Here is a 21,709-nt window from a genome sequence, read left to right as displayed (position 1 = left end):
AACGTTTGATGAAATGATCAACGTAAACTACACTGTACGCAAACTTGAACCTGTTAATTCTCTTGTTCAAACAATTTTTGTATTGATACACGTCCCATAATTCATTAGTAGTTACTCATTCATTTCATCAATGGCGATATGCCCCCTGACTACTTGCATTTCTAAGTCTACTACTTCTCTTGTTCAAACATCGTTGTAGTGTTTTACTCAAAATCGGTTCTATGTAAGATAAAGTTCTCCAACCCGAATCACTTACTTACCTATCGTTATTGTCTCTAACAGATGCTGACTAGCCGTTTCTAACGCCACGAGTAATATCCAGGATGTAACGGATCTATCGTACCACCAGTGTTGAAATGAAACAGCGAAACTTTTAGCAGTATGTCCGTGTCAAATATTCACTCTGTTCATTAAATGGATTTATTTAAAGTTACTTTTATCGCGATGCTGCTAAAAATGCACGTACCATCATAAACAAAAGCAACACAAAGAATGAAATAACGCGCTAAACTTTGTTTCGTTAATTTAATTTCCAGAACAGAGTTCGCTGTAAACACTGAACCAGGTAATTTATATTCCACAATGAATTTATGCTAGCAATATTTTCCCATTTTTATTATTAAAAATACAGATAAATCCTTTCCAAACAATAAAATAATTTTTTTTTTCTCTGGTTACGCTTCTTTTTCCTATACCATACAATAAAATATATCTATCTACCTAAAATGACACCGAAAGTATGTCTACTCAATTTACTGTGAATTTTCTATATTGAAAATGAAAATCAATAGAAGAGGCATAAATTCTGTAAAGAAAAACGAGAAAAAAAAAACATTGAAACTGGGTCTCTCTGGTGCTATTATCCTATTATTTATAACATCGATATACATATTTCACTAAATTGAAAAAAATTTTATTGTTGTCGCAAAGAAAACTTTTTCTATACGGTCACATGACGATGTAATACCAAACCGAATAACTTTTTTTTAGCTGATTGTAATTTTTTTTAGTATGCACAAAACACTGACTGCTCTACTTTTTTTATTATTTTTGTTTATTTGTTTAGGTACTTTACTAAATATAGTAGATAAAATAGGCGAACGTAATAAGGCACATCATTTACAATGAGACCGTACTGAATTTTGAAGGAAGTATATCTCCGTGGACATAGCACTGCTCCGAGCATTACCACTCGTAAGGCAAATTGTCAAAAAAAAACTCCAATTTACAATTCACGCCGTAAGTATGCCTAAAATTTGAATTTCAAGTGAACGAGTCGATGTAAGAGTGAACCGAAAAATACATTTCAACGCTTCCTTGTATGAAAATGACGCTGCGTTAGAAAGACTTGCGTGAGAAAGATTTTGAATTTCGACCGCACTTACGGCGTGAATTGCATGTATTGTGAGTTTGACTCACACCAAAGATGTTTGACTCCTGTCGAAACGAGGAAAATGCAGCCTCCAAACAATTTTTATGTTAATGCTTGGAACAGCCTTGGGAGCAGTCCCTCATCCTATGTATAACTCAGTTTCTTTCGAGTTATTAACACAAAAATTAAGTGTATTAGCTTGCATCATCGAATCTCTTACTTCTTTTGTTTAAAGTACTTTATAGTGTTTGGTTCACAGAATCTTCTACAACTGTCCTGTCAGAACCCTGGCTTCATCTTTGATTGTTGTTGATTCACGACTTGTGAATGTGTCACAAGTCGTGAATCAGTAACAATCAACATTCTATAATTGTACACTCTATACACTCATCTCAAGTTGTTGTATTGTATTGACTTAACCATACTGTTTTAAAACTTTTTATTCGATGTCACCCATGTCACCTTCAATGTGACTTAAGCCCAAAGAGGGAAGATATGAAACGAAATTTCCATTCAGTTATTATATATGGTACATTATACAATTTCTTCGACTTCGTTTAACATCGTTTAAAATCCATTTATGAGATTTAAAGTCTCGGAAACCAAAATTTTCATAATTCAAGCGTTCTTCAAGACCTACGATTGTAAATGACTATTGCAGCAGCTATAAATATCACACCTGAACAGTTACTGTTGATTTCAAACAAATTATTGCAACAAAGTATGAAACAATTTCCGCGTCAATTTCAAAAAAATAATTCGTTGCTTATAATGTCCCAACAGATAATAATTCGCTGCAGTGACGGAAAATTTCCATCGCGCCCGCGTTTATAACAGTGTTCACAGATTTCCTGATTCTAGACTAGATTTGTTTAGATGCTGCGATTTATAGTTTGTAAATTACCGTGCAATGTGAAACGGTGTTTTTCATTAATAATCGGGGGAGGCTACCCAAACAAGGCAAACCATGTTACAAAAATAGAAAAACATAGGAAGGATGGGGGAGGGGTTCTGATTTTGAACAGATTGTGTCGAATACCAATACTTTTGTTATGAACAATACAACTCTCTGCATTTCATTCAAAATTAATTCCTTATTGATTAGTTTGTATTTATTGTTCGACACAATTGCAGTTCTATGGAAGTTGTACGTTGTCCGTCGACAACGGGATCACCACCGGTTTCGAGTGATATTTGTTTTGTTTGTATTTTTACACGTTGTGTCAAATTTTTAATTGGAAGACTATGTAGAGCCCTTGGTGAAAAAAGGCTTCACCTAGCACAAATGAAAGACCCTGGACATATATTTGACTCATAAGCTCCTACATTGAAATACGACCTCATAAGTACTGTAATAGCTAAAGCGCAACGATAAAAATACCGAAACATTCTAACTAAATTTCACAGCCTACCGAAGCCCTGTAGATGGAAACCTACATAAAAAACACGTACCGAATCTTAACTATTTTATTTGATACGCGTGAAGGCAGCACTTCTGACGATTTTACATATAAAAGCGTTCAACGCGATAAAGGTGAATTTTTGTATAAAAATCCGCCATATTATCGTCAACTTTGGTTAAAGACACCTCTGTCAATAACATGAAAAATTCGCTAGTTGCGAATCTCATTTTTCGCAGTTCTAGTACAATTTTCACATAAACAAGTCTCCCGGTAACACTGCATATCATAGCTGATAGCAACACTGTCATTGGTACAACTGAAATATTTTAGTTTCAAATGAAAAATGTCAGACGCCGAAAAAACCAAAAACAGTGAAAAGATGGTACGTAAATACGTTAAATATTCCAATTTACAATACAAACTATGGTCAGAATAATCGCATTATGCAAGATGAATGCACTGCAATGTAAAAGTGCATCCAAACAATGCAATATGCACGTAAATAAAAAATGCGGCTTCCCAAGTTTATCACACATTTTTTTAATGGCGTTGCTTTCTTGTCATGTCAAAACGAAATGTTTTAGAAATATATCGGCATTTTCAACATAACGGCGAATCGTTCTCATTGCGTAAAAAAAATGTTTCTGCAACGAAATTGTTTGAATTGACTGTGCCATCGGATTGGGCACATATTTTCCACCACAAAATGATTTTCTAATTCAAACAATAATATTTATTATCAGACTGATGACAAGGCAGAAGATTCGACGCAGGAGGTCAAGCCAGAAGACGATAAGAAAGAAAGTAAAGGCAATTCCGTGAAAGGTGGTGCCGACAACGGTCAGTTTGAAATGCATTTCGTGATTGGATTGTCAACATTGACGATCTGTTTCTTTTCTCTCAGGTGCGAAGAAAAAGGCGAAGGATGATAAATCCGATTCGGATGCAAAAAATGATGAGGATTCAGCAGAGGAAGATGGCGATGATACTGCTGACAACGATGAAAAATCGGACACAAAGAAAACCAGCGACAAAAAGAAACCGGCTGCAAACAATGACAAAAAGAAGTCAGTGGCGGACGGAAAGAAAGATGATGGAAAATCCAACTCGAAGAATTCAAATTCGGCAAACGATAAAAAGGACGATGATGGTACGGCCAAATCTTCGAATAAAAAAGAGAGTGCCATGAGTCTGGGCGAAATCGCTCGAATCGACAGCTACATCACTAACACTAAAGTGGACGGCCTTCAAGTGTTGCACTCGGTAAGTCAGTCGATGAATCTTATCACAGAAATTCGGAGAACTCATATTTTTTCCATAGATTTGCTTCACCGGTGGCGCCAAGCCGAACATGATAAAAAATAAACTTCGCAAATTCAGCGGTTTCGAATTCGATGCCGATTCCGATGAGTACAGCACAAAATTGGAAGCTGTGCAGAAAATTGATGTCGGCAAACTCAAGGCTGTGTGTGAAGGGCTCACGTTGGATAAAAAAGGTATGACCGATTTGCAACGGATTCTTTATCCGTTTCAGCACGTACTATCACTTTTACTGTCAGTGATTTCGCGAAACATGAAACCGATTCGGATAACATTTTTGCTCTTACTTAGAACACTTGATGTGAATTAGAGACCGAATCTTCTGAGTAAAGCTTCTTGTGTTTTTGATGTTATGTTTGTCGGAGCGGTCGGAGAGTAGAACAAACATCCGTCGATCATAAACTAAACTGTTTCTTCCACAAATTCAGTCTGTTGTCTGATAATGTCAATAAATTTTCAGAAATTCCTTAGAAAAGCTGAACATTTTCTCGTCAAAAAATCGTGTGTTGACCTAGTGGGAAAGCGGTTCTTGTGCATTTTTAGCCCCGTACGAAGTACGAAGGGGCTTATAGGATTACGATGCCGTGTGTAATTGATGGAATTCGAAGCAGACGGTAAGGGCAAAGTGTTTGCCTTCGTTCATAGATGACGAATCCGCAATAAAAATTTGGGCCGTCTGTCCGTCTGTCTGTCACGTCGATAACTTGAGTAAATCAAATCCGATTTCAAAAAAAAACATAGCTAACGCCGACCCGTACGAAACACCTATTCGTATCAAAAGCCTTTAATGTGAAACTTTTCATTTCTCTTACTTCATTTTCTTCTCTGCTGAAAAACTATTCTCCCTTTAAAATCACTTACATTATCCACTCTTTGCCTTGTTATCATATACAACTAAATTGCCGGAGGCAATATAGACAGCCCCGTACTAAGACAAATTTCATAAATTCCTATTTAAACAGCTATATACCGCTATATTTAACTATAATTCACTATAAATAAACATTTGACAGATAAATTTATGCTATTATATAGCTCTATATGCCTGCATATAGCTCAATATAGCTGTATATAGGTATATATAGATGTCCGTATATGGAATCCCTGAAACCCCACACACATAACAAATTATTTCCATGTTAACAGAAACTCTCTAAGTATCATTTTTCCCAAGATATTTCTATTTTACTAAAATCCAATATGGCCGCCGGCAGCCATTTTGTTAGGAGACCGGAAATAGTACCGACGCTTTACATTCGTTAATACCTTTCAAACAAAAAAAAAATTCATGAAATTCGGTCAAAATTTACTCGAGATATTGTCAAAATACACCACGTTCACTGTACTTCCGAGTAGCCAGATAAGAGCTCACTCCAAGAGACCTAGCTCACGCTCCGGAGAACATAATTTCATAAAAAAAAATTTCCCTGATTGGTACGGTCAATACCTATCTAATAAAGCTAAAACAGACGAAATATGTTCAAATGTGGCCGACCTACAAGCAAAAACTGCTTGCCGCCCTGTGCCTGTTCCACACCAAGGGGTCTAACTCACGAGTCGGTCATCCGATTTCCATAAACTTTTTTTTTGTCGATCGGTATTGTAAATACCTTTTATTTGACGTATCACTTACAAGTTTAACGTTTAAATGTCCGGAGATATCTTCGAAAAACCGTAAAGCACTTATTGGGCCACAGCTCGGGAGGGGTCGATCCAAAATCACTCATCTTCGAACTTAGCCTGTCTTTTGACATTACCAAACGGGAAAAAAAAGAATTTTCAAAATCGGATGCGTTTTACTCAAGTTATCGTGCAGACGGACAGACGGACAGACGGACATTTTTTTTTTCGTGGATTTGGCATCTCTAGACAACCACAATAGGTTTCCCCTTACTCAGGGAGTCCAATTCGACGTGTTACAAACGTATGCGTAAACCTATAAGACCCCAGTACTTCGTACGGGTCTAAAAATTCCCTGAAAGATAGTCGAAATAGTGAGGCTAAGTTCGAAGATGGGCATATTCGGGTCGGCCCTTCGTGAGTTAGGGCCACCTAAGTGATTTAAGGTCTTTTGGTGATATTTATGGCAAAATAAACGATGGAAATATAAATGATAGGCAAATGATAGGTATTGTCAATACCAATCCAGGAAAAAAAAAGTGTTTTAAAATCGGGTGAGTGGACCGTGAGTTAGGGCCTTAGAAGTGAAAAGCTACTAGGGCCCTATGTGTATTTTACATAGAACTCAAGTAAATTTAATCCGTTTTTCGTAATTTTTGTTTCATTTGGAAGTTGGAAGGTAATCGAACGCCGAATAGAATGTTGTTGAAAAAAAATTAAATTTGGGTCCTTGGACTAAGGCCACTACTAGGGCCCTATATGTATTTTACATTGAACTCGAGTAAATCTCATTCGTTTTTCGTAATTTTTGTGTCATTTGGAAGGTAATCAAAGGCCGAATAGAATGTTGTTGAAAAAAAAAATTAAATTTGGGTCCTCGGACTAAGGCCGCTATGCGCAATTTCTAAGATGTACACATTACATAATAATTTTACTTTAACTACTTTAACCGGCGCATAGGCTTACGGTCAAAGTAGGGTGACAAACGCACTAGGGTCACGTACGCAATAGATATACGGGTTTGTACGGGGCTCAGTCGCAGCAAACGCTCCGACTGTTCTGATGGCTCGTTTTAAGTACTACTTTAGAGGGTCGATGAGATAATGTTTGTGGTCTTCGAATGCTTTACCCGACTTTCTGATGATTATTTTGAAGGTCAATCAGTGAACCGGTGCGAGGTTTTCGTACAAAATTTCATTTTTCGAAAATACTTCGTTCGATGCACAAAAAACTGTTCTTGCGTAAGTCAAACTTAGTCAAATTTTTGATGAAGACCGAAATGAGCTGATGAGCTAAGTCTTGCAACGGTTTACCCCGAATAAATTGTCCTACTAAATTGCCAAGACAAATGCCCTTAAACCAGTTATTTCAGTTAAAGTAATCAAATCACCAACATCATTAACCGCTAACACATCACAGGTTCAAAGGACGAGCTTGCCGAACGGATATGCGAATTTCTGTTAGCTCCGGAAGGCGAGCGCGAAGAGCCCGATGAAGAGGATGACGCTGACGATAAAGATGAAGAGGAAGAAGAGGAACAGGCATCCAGCGAAGAAGAGACGAAAAAGAAGAAAGGTCGACGTGGAAATGTCGAGGAAAAGGTCGGTAAAGGTGGCCGACCACGTCGTGCTACGGCCGGACGAACCAGGGGTAAGATAAGACTTTGTCGAAGTCGACATTTTCACTTTGTTTTTTTTTTCATTACATTTATATACAAGTTGTCGTGATCTATAAATGATTGTTTCGATATCGCTGTTTCGAGCGAGAACCACTGGACCTTTTCTAAAAGTGAATTGAGTGTTTTTTTGATGTTCGTACTGGCGACATTGAGATTGTTTTTTTGTTTTCGTATGCACCAAAGCGCACACGGCAATATGTTTTATTGATGAGAAAACTGTTTGTGTGTGTGTGTGAGTGTTTAGAAAAGGAAACGTTCCGTTTTTTTGTGGTTTAATTTAATTTAATTTTTTTCATTTTATTAATTTTGTTTTTGTGAAATATTTTCTTGAATATTGTTTTGTAATATACGTTATTTCTCTCTCTCTATGGTTTCATATGCCTTTACAAGACCATCACACTTGTTTAATGCCAGTTTCAAATTATAATCAAAATAAAAATCATTTTCGTGTAAGTACATTCTAATTTAAAAAAAAAACAAACAAAATACAAAAAAAGTTGGGATAGAAAAGGAGAGAAATTTGTTTAAAAAAATGCGACAACATTTCCATTGCCATATCAAAAAAAAAGAAGAAGAAAAACACAAAATCATTTTCGAATCGATTCCAAAGTCGATCACACAAAAATTTTACTTTCGGACCACAAATTCTTAAAAAAAAACCGTTTGAAAAATCAGAAAATTCACTTCGAATGAGACATGAGAGAATTTTTTTAAGCAAATATTTCATTTTATTATTGATATGCGAATGCAATTCTATTTATTTCAACTCAAACCATTTAACATTAAACCATCACATTTCTGTGTCGCTACTAATTTTCCTATTTTATTCTCTTTTTTCCTTCTTTCATTTATATTTTTCAACAAAACGACTTTTTCAATTCTGTTTCATTGGCTATCATGGAGACCGAGAGACTGTGTGTGCAGTCCTTCTTCCCCTTCTTCTCTACGCCACAGTTTTAAACCAATACCATTTGATTGTACTATCCGATACGAGAAACATTTGTTTAGAGAGGACGTCAACGAGTGTAGGAAAATTTCTATGAAAAAGCTTTCTCACATCGTAAAATATCGAAATTGTCACCAAATTGATGCCAATTGAAGAATACCATGAAATTTTGATTGTCAGGTCATTACTGTTCATTCACGACATGCGACCTACGTTGTACAGATCTAAGGATGTTGGTAACATCCTCGGACCTTTTATCGTGCAAGTAACTTCAGTCATGATATGCTCTTTGAGAGAAAAATACTTTTCATTCCTTCACTTCACTACCCTAAAAAGTTGAAAAACTCATAAAGAACAACATCGGTTACGGCCAAGTCTATTTTTGTCATAGTCCAATACCCGATAACAAAACGAAAATCGAATTTGAATTCGTCTGGGTCACGTTATCCCTAAAGTACCTAAAGACGCCGTTTCGTCCCGCTGATCTCAAAAATCACTAATTCACTTCCATAAATTCCCGCGAATTTTATGTGGAAACAGTACACTGGTGGACTCGTTATGCACGACAGTTTCGAGAATTTTGTGATCATTTGAGTTCTACGGCTCAGGTGGGCATTAAACAAGAATTGAGTGAAATCAAAAACAAGCGGAATTGAAACCAAGAAGGATTACGACTGACACCGCGACAACCTAAAACCACCTTCGCGGATCTCAAAACAATTCCAAACTGCAATTGGAAGTGGCAATACCCGGTTTCAATGCCAGAAAAGTTCACCAGCGTTACAATAGTATGTACCACTCTTTTAGTTCCACTTTTTTCCGTAAAAGGGAAAAAGTGGAACTATTGTAACGCTGCATATATGCAACGTTACAATAGTTCCACTTGCATGAGGAAAGTGGAACTAAAAAAGTGAAACGCTGCATATATGCGGCGTGAAGATAGTTCCACTTTTTCCTTTTACGAAAAAAGTGGAACTAAAAGAGTGGTACTATTGTAACGCTGGTGAAAAGTTCAAAATTCTAGATTTTCAATTGTCTGACACGACACACGATCCATTTAAATTGTTTCAATTTCTTTCCTCACTTTGCATCAATCTGACAAAAATTTAGATTTTCTAAGATGACGACGGATGAGATTTACATAGGCCTGCGCTTTACAAAACTTTTAGTGACTACACAGGCTCTCGGTCTACATGTTTTTTTTTACTGTTATTGATCCTGGTAAATTGTCTTAGATCGGCTTGAAATCGGTTCACCATGAATCGGTTTCGAGTCTTTTCGTGTTTATTGAAAGTTTTGAGCCGATTTTCAGTTCTTAAACTTATAAATTGGTCAGTCGAGAACCCTGGGAAAAATCACTGCGAAAACCATTTTTGCTACGACAACCATTTTCTAATTGTTGAAACTCGTTACGTCGGAAAAAATATTTTGAAGATGCCCGAAAGCACCATTTTGTCCATACAAAGTACCCGTTTCCATTTCTCTAGTGTTTGCAATATTTGTATCTTCACTGAGTTTGATCGATAGATTTGTTGATGACTAGATAGATTGAACTAAGACAAAGTAATTCAAAGGTCTTAGCTTTAAAAAGCATAAAATCGAAACGACTGGACCCTACATGAGAGACTAATCTGATTTTCGTGATTTTTCACAGTTTTAGCTTCTACCTCTGAAAGTGTGGAATAGAGACAATTAATTTCCATAACAATGTAACCTGACGTACCTTTCTCAATAAAAGTTAAAGATTTTCCGACTCCAACTTTGTTCGGATTCCATTAGACAGAATTCGTCTATGTTGAAAGTACAGTCGGAATAGGTGTTAATGTCGACAATCCGTTTCATTCAAAAGTTTAAATATGGGAAAGATTTCTGGTAACCTGAAATAACTTCGGAAATTTTTCAGGTAACTTCTCAGGAATTAGTACGTCTATATGGTTGGAATCGACTTGATGTATCAATTCGTACAGGGTTTTCATCCTATAAAACCTGTAGGCCTGCGTTGTTTTTCACAACTTTTTGTTGCACATATTTTTTCAGCATTACTGCAATTTACACACACTTTTAACTTTGGTTTCTTTATATTATTAGCTGCATTATACCATGTTGTTGTTGTTATTATTTTTACACTTTTGTTTGCAATATATAACGGATGTAGCTTTGTATTGATCTCTTTGCAAAATTTCTTCGTGCCGCTGTCGCAACGCTCGTTTTTAATAGCGATTTCCATTTCGATTTTCTCTTATAGATGTTTCATCGTACGTAGACTACTCCAGTTCCGAAGAAGAAGAAAAATACGTCCGACCGAAGACTGCGCGACGTGGCAAAAATCGTGACGATTCAGACAGTGGATCGGATGTGAGAAAATTGACTTGAAGCTTGTTTGAAAATGGTCGACTGATTTCTGTTTTCTTTCATTTCTTTCCCCCTCTCCAATCAAAAGTATAATCCATCTGGCGGCTCAGAATCAGATACTGGCAAGAAAAGATCTTTACGCGTTGTTGGTCGCGGTCGACCGCCAGCGCGACGAGCTGCTAAACGTCGTCAATCGGACAGTGAAGAGGAATCACTACCATCATCAGATGAAGACAGTGATGTAAGTTTTTGAATGGTCTTGTTCGGTCTGTTTGTTCTCTACCATGTGATCGATTTCTTAGGCACCACCGAAAAAGAAGAGAGGAGCAGCAGTAGCTGCCCGACCACGCGGACGTCCATCTGGACGAGGACGAAAGAAAGAATCCGAATCTGAAGAAGAAGAAGAATCGGATTTGGAGAGCGAGGATAGTGATGTGAGTATTGTTATGGTAACGATTGTGACGACTGTTCGCTGACGCTGTTCGTAAATTCCATCAGGATAAGGGCAAGCGAAAGGTGTCGCCGAAAAACAACAAATCGACAAACAACAAATCAAAGAACTCATCACCCGCTAAATCAAGAGGACGACCAGCCAGAGCTGCCGCAACAAAAGCAAAATCTAAAAATGATGCTACTTCGGAGGAGGAGGAAGAAGAAGAAGAGCCGGAAAAGGATGAGGAGTCCGAGGACGAACCCCTATCGAAGAAGGCGAAAACGGCCGAGCCAACGGTAATAATAGAAATTTGATTTTGGAAATTTCAAGGTTTTTGTTGCTAAAACGGTTTTTTCGTTTTACTTTATTCGAACAGGACGATGAAATTAAAAGTTATGTGAAAGAAATCTTGGACGAGGCCAATCTGGAGGAGATAACGATGAAGACAGTTTGCAAACAAGTTTACGCAAAGTATCCATCATTCGATCTCTCTCATAAGAAGGACTTCATCAAAAGCACCGTGAAGTCGGTAAGTTGAGTCGTCGATTATTTGGAGTGTAATCAACTAAGAAGTAGAACACAAATCCGAGTTTCAACAGATTCTTTTAGCTCAGAACAAAGATAAGCGATATGCTCTTGCGAATAGCACAGAACCTAAATCTTTATCTCTTGTCGAAATACAGTTTTCATGCCGCTAATGTCTTATACCTCTAATTACTTAATTTCATCAGTTGATTAAGAGCCGCCATTTGAAATGACTCATTCTCGTTCTATCCATTTTTGATAGAAGCATCCTACCGAAGGTTGCTCTAGTGTATATGTCATATGTCACACATTGCAGAAAATCAAAATCAAACCGTGACAAGATAAACGGATGAAGTCATTGGTCTGTTGAAAAATGAAATTTGATTTTTATTGAAATGTCTGCCGTTCCAAATTTTTGAAATTTCAACTAGTTAGGCACGACAACCCTTTCAACAGGAACGTTATCTTCAAACTGTATTCGGACAGAAGGCCTTGTTTCAACATCACTTTCAATTTTCTACAATGCCTGACGGCTCTAATCCTACACACTAACGCTACCATTCAAGCGCTGAAAAAGAAATGTTCTCCTGAATAAAGGCCACGAAAGTTTTGGTTTTCGTCACCCGAGTTGAGAATTGTATTTTTCGTTACGAGTGATGAAAAGTTGAATTTTTCAGTACTAGTCGTAAGTTTGTCCTAAAGAGGCGAAGCCTAGTAGGACAAGCTTACGACGTGTCCTGAAAAATTCTGCTTTCATCACGAGTTACGAACTAGGTTTTTTGTGCCGTAAGAATCATAATGAGACGGAACACACAAACAATAACAAGGAAACCACTCTACAACAATTTCACTTTTACTTGGCATACTCGATTACGTCCGAAAAAGTATATATGAAATTCCATTTTTGGCTTTGTTTATCGGCCGACAAAGTTACTTTTTCGGACGCACATATGTTGCTGTATACGCAGTACTTCAATCGAACTTTTCGATCGTAGGTGCAGTGACGAAAAACGTCGAATTATGATTGTTTTTGTGCTTGAAGACTGAAATTCGACATATTTCGACACGCATTCTACGAACGAAAAGTTCAATTTTTCTGTACTTCTCAGACAGATTTGCGGCCAAGAAAGTACTTTCTCGGACTCTCTCTCCGGCCGAAAATGGATTTTCATATATATTTTTCCGGCCGCGATCAAGTGTGCATGCTTTGTTGTTGAAATGGCTGTAGAGTGATTTCTATGTTAATGATGTTGTGGTTTCGTCTCATTTCAGTTTTCAAGCACAAAAATCGTCGTTTGTGACTCGTGATGAAAAGCTGAATTTTTCGGTACACGTCGTAAGTTTGTCCTACTCGGCTCCGCCTCAACTTTTCATCACTCTTAACAAAATGTACTATTATATTTGGGGGACCAAAAACATCACATTCTGTAACCAGATAGAAACGAAACAGTTTTTCCCACTTTTTCGTCTAAGTTCTAATATCAATGAGAGTAACATACACCATGGCGCTATTTATTTATTTATTTATTTGTTGGTTTTGAGACCGTTCTAACAGCCTTTTACAGCCAATTACAATTTCAGTCTGGACCACCGGCTTTACGTGACTTCCGAACCACGCCTCGAAGTATGTAATTACTCTCTGAGGAAAGTTAGGTGCGAAATTGATATCTCGCCTTAATGTAGGCTAGACATATGTACATAAATTCATCGTATTTGGGTTACGTCATACGATTCATTCAGTGTGTACATCGTCGCAGCCACCAAACACACCGCAACTACCCAAATTATGAAGCTTGAGTGAACTTAGGACGTTACCAATGCGATATAATCGCTAGAAAAATTCCATGCGGAATTTGTCTGTCACGGGAATCGAACCCGGATCATTTTGGTGGAAGGCTAGTACGTAACCACTGAGCCATCCCGTTATGAGTGATATCTAATGTATAGACAGGCTGGCTGTTGGTCTATAGTTTCTAATATTGCCAACGACCCGTTCTAACTGTGTTCAGACTAAAACATTTATTTTAAATATTTTACGCGAGCAAACTCTGTCCCACGTCTTTCCATTGACGTCTATTGGCTCACTATTTCCTTCTATTGCTCATCATTAGAAAAAAGCACCTGTCCCTGTATTTGCTCGCGTAGTTCCCCTTGGAATAAAAGAATGAAATGTCTATATGTAGTCGAGCTGTCGAGCATCTTCATTTGCAGAAAAAAACAAAATTTTGCAGGCGTATCTTTGTGCCGTTCGCATTTATAGGTCACAGTGACTGTGATTGAGTTAAACCACAAATTAATTTACCGCGCATTTAAGGCGTTGCGGTGTTTGAGTTAGTGGATATGAATTTATATCGAAGTTTCAGCACCTGAAACCGACCCCAAACCACTGTATTGATACTTTAAAACTGATCGAAATTTCTGTTTTAATTTCAGTTAATTGCCACATAAACGATTGCACTCATCACAATTCGCCGTAAAACTTTATCGATGTGTTTAAATACTTAGAAGTTTCAGTCATGTAACCCATTTAAGTGAACAATTTATTTTTGAAGAGAAAATATGAAGAAAAAATCGATTTTGATCGTTCAATTAAAAAACAAGTATTTCGGTTATTTGGTTCTAGATATCACAAGAACAACAAAAAGGAGAACGAAAATTAAATGAAAATTGAAACAAAAAACATTTTAAATGTTGAAAAAAATCTTCATAAAACGATGTAATATGTGCACACACGACATGGATAACAAACAAACAAACAAAAAAAATCATTTTATAACACCTCTGCCTGAGTACAAAATTGAATCGTATTTAAACACAGACCCACACATACACAGAAACATACACCTTTTGGCGATAAAATTCAACATTTCATAAAGTTCAAGTGAAATTTAAAGGGAAAACGAAGAAATTTAAGTGGAAAAATTAATTATATTTTTTGTATTTAATGAAGTAAATTATAGAAATTTTTCATTTTTCATTTTTTTAGTCGTAAAAAAAAGGCAAACCCTTAAGACATTCTTAAGGGTCCATCTTATTAAGCTGTTTCTTTTTATAATTTTGTTATAAAATGTTGGAAAATTTGATATAGCAAAAAAAAGCAAAACAAAAACAACAAAGTGAATTAATTACTAAAAACAAAAAAAAAACTTTTGGAAATGAATTTAAGTGAGAAATTTTTAATTTTTAGTTGTTGTACACGTTCTGATTACAACACTATCTCTAGGCGGGGTGGTTGATTATATTATTCATATTATTTCATAGAGAGCTCTTTTTAATTGTAATGAATTTAATTAATAATAAAAACTCTATTCATCGCCGAATCAACATCATACGTCTTTTTGTAGCATTCAAAGCAGACGTTTTACATAAAATGTATTTTTGCCGTATAGAGCCAAATATGAAGAATTATTTCACTAAAAATTCACCAAATTTACCCTGAAGATCAGTGTGTAATACCCCTCGACCCCGCAATGCCAAAACTATCTTCAGATCCATCCGCCTTCGATTGACAGCAATTGGGCTCCAAAAGTCGTAAGATTTTTCTAGTGATTTTCCTGCCGATGATGTCAGCGGTCCAGATGAAACTTGCTAAAAATTGATTATTGAAGAAACGTTTTTGGAAACAGCCTATCTGGACACTAAACTCTATTTTACCCATAACTACTTGAGCCTGAGCCAAATTTACCCGGACTGCTTACCTTCAACGGCAATGAAACCAGTAAAAAAAATCATTTTCGACTTTGGGTTCCTGTCCACTGCCTGTCCGAGGCGGATATAACTTATCTGAATTTAGTTATGACATCATGGGAACTTGTCCTATGGAGGCATTATATATAGTTTTAAAGGCCTAAAGAGCTTCGGTTAGCTTTGAGCTTCTTTTAGGAAAGTGGAATATCACTGGAATCCAAACAAAGCTCAAAGTTCTCCCAAATCTAATGCTGTAATGATGGACATTGTCATGGATTTGTAGGAAAAAAATTTGTATGAAGCAGGCAGTAAACACTTGTAGCACTTGCAGTGGAAGTAAAAAAAATGTTTCCCGAAAATTCTTTTCTAACGAATACAGAAGGCAGATTTCCTCTAACCTACAATCCAGTTCCGAAATCTCAAAAGCCACTCAGTCGATCCCGAGGTCGATTCAAATATTCATTTGTATCGTTATGTAAAATCGTATCGCTTCTCTCGTTCAATGGCTTATCAGAAATACGATAAGCTCTCTTGCCTTTACTATAAAAAAAATATGTTCGCTAGCGTCTGACTACAGCTCTGTGCAGTTATCATTGACCATTGAATCTAGTTAAGATAGTGACTAAAAGAAAATCATTTGTCATCTCGTCGTATTCTCCGACACTTCTCTTCTTCTTCTTCTTTTTCAGCCTGTTTCTATCCACTGCTGGATGTAGGCCTCTCCAACTTCTTTCCATTTCGTACGATCCATTGCCATTTGCTGCCAGTTTGTACCTGCAATATTCTTAATTCCGTTTGTCCATCTCTCTGGTGGTCTACCTATAGCTCGTCTTTTATATGGTCGCCAGTTCATGATCTTTTTGGTCCAACGTTCGTCTGTCCTTCTTGCAATATGTCCCGCCCAGCTCCATTTCAGAGATGCTATTCTTTCCATGACATCAACGACCCTGGTTTGTTGTCGAATCCATTGATTCGTCATTCTGTCTCTGAGTGTTATTCCAAGCATACTCCGTTCCATGGCTCTTTGTGTCACTCTCAATTTTTCTTCGGATGCTTTCGTTAAAGTTAACGTTTCCGCTCCATAAGTGAGCACTGGAAGGACACAAGTGTCGAAAACTTTGCGTTTCAGACTATTATTCATTTTGCTTTTGAAAATTAGTCTGAGTTTTCCGAACGCTGCCCATGCAAGACCAATCCTACGTCTTATTTCTGCAGTTTGGTTGTCCAGACCTAACTTCAGCTTATGTCCTAGATATACGTAGCTGTCGACTCGTTCAATGACAGTGTCACCAATTTTGATTTCTCTATCGTCCCCGATGTTGGTCATGACTTTTGTTTTCGATAAGTTCATCTTGAGGCCAACTTTGTTTGCCTCTTCACTTAACTGTTGTAGCATAAGCTGAGCCTGACCTAGATTCGCTGCTATCGGTACAATGTCATCAGCGAAGCGGAGATTGCTCAGGTACTCTCCATTTATCTTTATTCCCATTTTACTCCAGTTTAACTTCCTAAAAACACTCTGCAGAATCGCCGTGAATAATTTCGGTGAAATGGTGTCACCCTGCCTTACACCTCGGCCAATTCTGAATTTCTCCGTGCTCTTATGAAGTTTTATACATGAAGTAGCATTTTTGTACACATATCGAATTGTGTTGGAGTACCTTGAGTCTACTCTACATTCGTCTAATGCGTCCAATATCGACCAGGTTTCCACTGAATCGAAAGCTTTTTCGAAGTCTATGAATAGCAAGACTATGTCGATGTTGTATTCACGACACTTCTCAATAAGCGTTCTCATCACTTGCAAATGGTCGTTTGTGCTGAAACCAGATCTGAAAGCAGCTTGTTCAACAGGTTGGTAGAAGTCGAACTTGTTAGTGTTCCTCTTCGTAATGATTTTCATAAACAACTTGTAGAGTGTTGACAATAGGCTTATGGGTCGGTAATTTTCCAGCTTTGTTATGTCTCCTTTTTTATGCAGCAATGTAATTACCGCATTTTCCCAAGCTTCTGGTACTTCTTCCCATTGGAGACATTGATTAAACAAAGCCGTGATTGCCTTTAATAAGGAGTCTCCACCTAGTTTAATGGCTTCTCCGACACTCATTGGTCTAATCTGCAAATGACTGAGGGAAAGGTTATCACTTGTAAGGCAGCTGTGCTGTGGGAAAAAGGAGCACCATTTGTTATTGAAGAAATTCAGGTGCAACCTCCAGGTAGAAATGAAGTTCGCGTCAAAATGATCGCGTCTGGCATTGTAAATATTATTCGCCATTCTCATTGAGACGATGGTCATGTTTGTAATAGTGCATCACTTCATTATTCTAGTGTCACACCGATGAGTCTGTGGTGAAAGGCTATTTTGACGGAGTAAAATATCCCGTTATCGGTGGACATGAAGGAGCGGGAATCGTTGAGTCCGTTGGTGACGATGTTGTTGGATTCAAAAGTGGTGATCATGTGATTCCGCTCGGTGTTCCACAATGTGGTCAATGTAGAGTGTGTAAGCATCCCGAAGCCAATATTTGCTCAAAGTTTATCGATACGATGTACTGCGAGGGTAGGGATGTGAGACCGAAGTGCTTCTCATGTCGTGGACAGGAAGTTACTGGTGGAATGTCAACGTTTACCGAATATTGTGTGGTCAATCAAATTGAACTCTGCAAAATTGATTCTACGGCACCACTCGATGAAGTTTGCTTATTTGGATGTGCCATTTCCACTGGCTATGGAGCTGCATTAAATACGGCAAAAGTTCAGCCTGGCTCTACTTGTGCTGTGTGGGGACTTGGAGCAATAGGATTAGCAATTGTGATGGGATGTAAAAAAGCTGGAGCGTCTCGAATTATTGCCATTGACATCAATACCAGAAAATTCACCGTCGCAAGAGAATTGGGTGCAACGGATTTTGTCAATCCGAAAGACGTGACTGATTTGACAGCCCACTTACTGAAAATGACGGACGGTGGAGCTGATTACACGTTTGAGGCAATCGGCACGAATGCAACGATGCGACAAGCTTTCGAAACCAGTTGTTTGGGATCTGGTGTTTGTGTCTTCGTCGGAGTCCCGGCCAGTGGTATTGAGTTTCCGTTGATACCATTTCAATTGCTATTGGGGCGGACACTGAAGGGTACAATTTTCGGCGACTACAAGCCGAAAGATCATCTACCAAAGTTGGTCGAAGAGTATCTGGATGGTGGGATTGCGATCGATAAGTTCATTACGCACAGACTTCCGTTCGAGAAAATTAACGAAGGTTTCGATCTTTTGCGGAAAGGTGAATGTATTCGAACAGTTCTCCAAATTGCAACCGAGTAGACCTGAAGGATTTTGAAGGATTAGTTCGAATCGCAGGAGAATGAAAATTTAAACTTTGTTTTAGAACGGAAATAAATAAATGTTTACTTTCGCCTACGGCTCGATCAGCCTGCCTTAAATGTGAATATCAATGCCATACAAAGAAAAAGTTCAAATTTAGTTAAAACTCGCTCAAGTCAGCGGTTGTAGGTAACGAGATTTGGCAAAATCAGTGGGTACGAGTAATGAGGACCGACATGAAGACACTTTTTTCGACAACAAAATTGAAATTTATTTTTTAACTTTTTTCTCCTTTTTCGCCAAGTCAAGTCCAACAATATTCTTTCCGGGTATTTTATACGTTTCCGTTAACAATTTGTAGATGAATCGAATTTGATTTCCTTGCACCAGCAACTGTTCACCTTTCTGATACGGTAGTTTCGTTACAGTTGTACTCGCCGCCACACCAAGTTTGCACGCCTTCTCAAATTCATTCAATCGTATGCCGTACGCTTCTAAATTGCTCACCAACGTGACTTTCTTATTGCCAGATCTTGTGGCCAAACTCATTTGAATGGTTGGATTTTTCGACGATTTGACGTCGCTCTTGCTACGCATTTCGAAACTGTGCGTCATTTTCGACAAAATAACCGACAACAAATCGTCAAATGGAATGCTTGCATTCGATTCACGCTTGCACAACGTACTCAGCATTTCGTTGGTTTGTATGATTCGCGGATTGAGCGGACTTTGCAATTTATTGTTGCACACGTACTCCTTTAACATTTTCTTTACTTGACTACTTGCGAGCCCATCACCATTAGCAACATTGAATGGTGCAAAGAATTTCGCTGTCTCATCGGTCACCAAATACAATTCAGTCATTTCGGTTACGAACAAATTGTTTTGACTTTCCACTGCTTCGTCCTTTACAATTGCCTTTGGAATGAAATCAACAAGTTCCGGATGGCTGAGATTTACCTGGGTGATTTTTTCAATGCCCTTTTGTTCCTCCTTCACAGTTATGAACCGATTCGCAGCCATTTCTAACAAGAACTTCGACAATTTTTTGTGTGATGTTTTCTTTAGATCTATAGGCTGTTCAGCAGCTGGTAGCACATTTTTCCTGTAAAATGTGCTAGTCAGTAGCGGCAGTTGTAATGTTTTTCCATCCCTCTTGAGAGCTGTGAAAAACGCTCTCTGAAGGAGCTCGTCATGATTGATTTCCTCTGGTTCTTCAGAATCTTCAACAGCTACATCAACATTATCGTCATCATTATCGCTGTCTTCTTGTTTATTGTCTTCTGCATCGCCTTTCATCTCATCCAAAAGTAGATCGGAAAGTTTTTCCGTAACAACGGCGGTATCAGTGCCAGTTGGTTCCTTTGCTTTCCTTTTAGGATCCGATCCCAACATTGGAAATTCTTCATTTTTCACTTGACTAATCACTAGTTTCTTCGCGACCTCTTGTTGACTTTGCTGTGCTTGTTGTGGCTGCGCTTTAAACTTAGTATCACCCAATGCTGGAAAGTCTTCATCGGTTGGCATTTCTACACCAGCACCCAAAAGTGGAGCTTGCAAACAGACAGACGCATCCAAGCCCCACAGCTTATCACCAAATACATGCAGAACATTCACCCCGATACCAACACCGCCACTCATGTATAAGTCGTCACTGCTCTTAGCCAGTAGTCCAATTGCGATAGCTGCTTTGTTGGATGTTAAATTTACAGCGACAACTTCATGTTTCTTGTAGTAACCATAGCATCTCGGACCTTGTCCTTGGCGAATGATTCCCGGTAACATTAAATCGGCTCCATTTGACAGTCTTGGAAGGACCTGTTTTTAACAGAACTTTTAGTAAAACTGTCAGAACTCAACGAAAATAGACGTGACTTACAGCCGGATGGGTGGTAAATGCTGGTAACAAATTCGGAACTAACCATAAAGTGTACACGGTGGGTAACAGGACTTGATCGGGTGTTTCAAAAAACATTGGCCTTTTATCAACCGCGTAGACACTGACTATGTCCTCGCTGTGTGTGATCAATTTGATGACTGAGATTGACGACTTATTTGGAAATATTGTGTTCAGCTCATCTTGGGTGACGTTAAATTTTGTCGACACTTTCTGCTGCAGCTTTTTACGATCAGAACTTTTCAACTGAACGTTGCTCTTGGTCTTTACTGCTTTAATAAACATGTCACAGAGTGCTCGTTTCAGTAACTTTTATGCTTTAGAATTTTATTTAGACGAAGGGAAATGAGGAAAACACCACTGCATGAACAAAATAAAGACAGCGATGAGAACTGTAGCGGTCACTCACAAATGTCACTTTGACACTTCTTCATTGGAAAAAGAAAGCGTACCAGAAGAAGGTGAGAAGGGTAAGAAGTAATTCGAAACTGAGTCCACATTTTCATCCGGAAATTTTTAATACGAAAAGGCACACCAAGGAGAAGTCAGTACACTTTAGTCGAGGGGTGGATAAACTAAAAAAACAAGGTTCGAAGCGATTGAAAACAAAAACAAAAACTTTTTTAAAACAAAAATAAACAGAAAAAACAATAAAAAACAGAAAAACAGAAAAAACTAAAATAAACAACAAAAAACAGTCAAAAAACTAGAAAACTAACAAAAAACAGAAGAAAAAATAGAAAAACAACATAAAAAACCAAAAAACAACCAAGAGCCATCATTTTTTTTTTTGGTTAAGAGTCAATTCGCCAATTTCTCAGCCACTTGGAAAACAAGCTCGCTCCGATATTATTGAGTTATAGCTCATTCGATTCGTCGTTCAGTTCGGGTGTAATGTGTCTACATGTAATGTGATGTCAGAGGTCGATCAGAACACTTTCTCAGCATTAACTTGAGGAAGGAGTAACACAAAAAGTCGAAACTTTGTAGGATTGTTGGCCTCTCTACGGCCGACAGTTTGAGCCCACTCTGACATCCGCACACACCACCCATGGTCATTGTTCTGAAGGGCCGACTACATATTATGGTAGCTGGCTTTAGCTTCTATCACATACCAAAAAACTACCACAGAAGTTTTGTGTTGCAGTATTTGCG

General features: G+C 37.9%; 3 protein-coding genes across 4 annotated transcripts; 2 read left to right on the top strand and 1 right to left on the bottom strand.

The window, feature by feature from the left end:
• The first annotated feature begins 3,032 nt into the window (after window positions 1–3,032).
• LOC119071899 (protein DEK) lies at window positions 3,033–14,973 on the top strand. 2 transcript variants are annotated; one of them, XM_037177003.1, is made up of 11 exons: window positions 3,033–3,157; window positions 3,519–3,615; window positions 3,680–4,038; window positions 4,097–4,271; window positions 7,135–7,365; window positions 10,603–10,694; window positions 10,780–10,932; window positions 10,994–11,125; window positions 11,190–11,420; window positions 11,501–11,653; window positions 14,083–14,973. In XM_037177003.1, the coding sequence occupies exons 1-11, from the start codon at window positions 3,119–3,121 to the stop codon at window positions 14,095–14,097; spliced, it is 1,677 nt and encodes a 558-aa protein (XP_037032898.1). In that variant the 5' UTR covers window positions 3,033–3,118; the 3' UTR covers window positions 14,098–14,973. The 2 variants fall into 2 exon arrangements, with proteins under 2 accessions (XP_037032898.1, XP_037032897.1); XM_037177002.1 differs by having other exon boundaries at window positions 10,585–10,694.
• Window positions 14,974–17,433: 2,460 nt separating this feature from the next.
• Window positions 17,434–18,920, top strand: LOC119071929 (alcohol dehydrogenase class-3 chain L-like). The gene is made up of 2 exons (XM_037177052.1): window positions 17,434–17,593; window positions 17,665–18,920. The coding sequence occupies exons 1-2, from the start codon at window positions 17,459–17,461 to the stop codon at window positions 18,655–18,657; spliced, it is 1,128 nt and encodes a 375-aa protein (XP_037032947.1). The 5' UTR covers window positions 17,434–17,458; the 3' UTR covers window positions 18,658–18,920.
• LOC119071894 (eukaryotic translation initiation factor 2D) lies at window positions 18,911–21,023 on the bottom strand. Its single transcript, XM_037176995.1, has 2 exons — window positions 20,537–21,023; window positions 18,911–20,475 (listed from the first exon to the last, which is right to left on the bottom strand). Exons 1-2 carry the CDS (start codon window positions 20,837–20,839, stop codon window positions 18,928–18,930), a joined length of 1,851 nt encoding a protein of 616 aa, XP_037032890.1. The 5' UTR covers window positions 20,840–21,023; the 3' UTR covers window positions 18,911–18,927.
• Window positions 21,024–21,709: the final 686 nt, after the last annotated feature.

This window comes from Bradysia coprophila, assembly GCF_014529535.1.
Source record: "Bradysia coprophila strain Holo2 chromosome IV unlocalized genomic scaffold, BU_Bcop_v1 contig_5, whole genome shotgun sequence".
Taxonomy (NCBI): domain Eukaryota; kingdom Metazoa; phylum Arthropoda; class Insecta; order Diptera; family Sciaridae; genus Bradysia; species Bradysia coprophila.
Note: the sequence above shows the minus strand (reverse complement) of the source record. Positions and strands in the feature narration are given on the sequence as shown.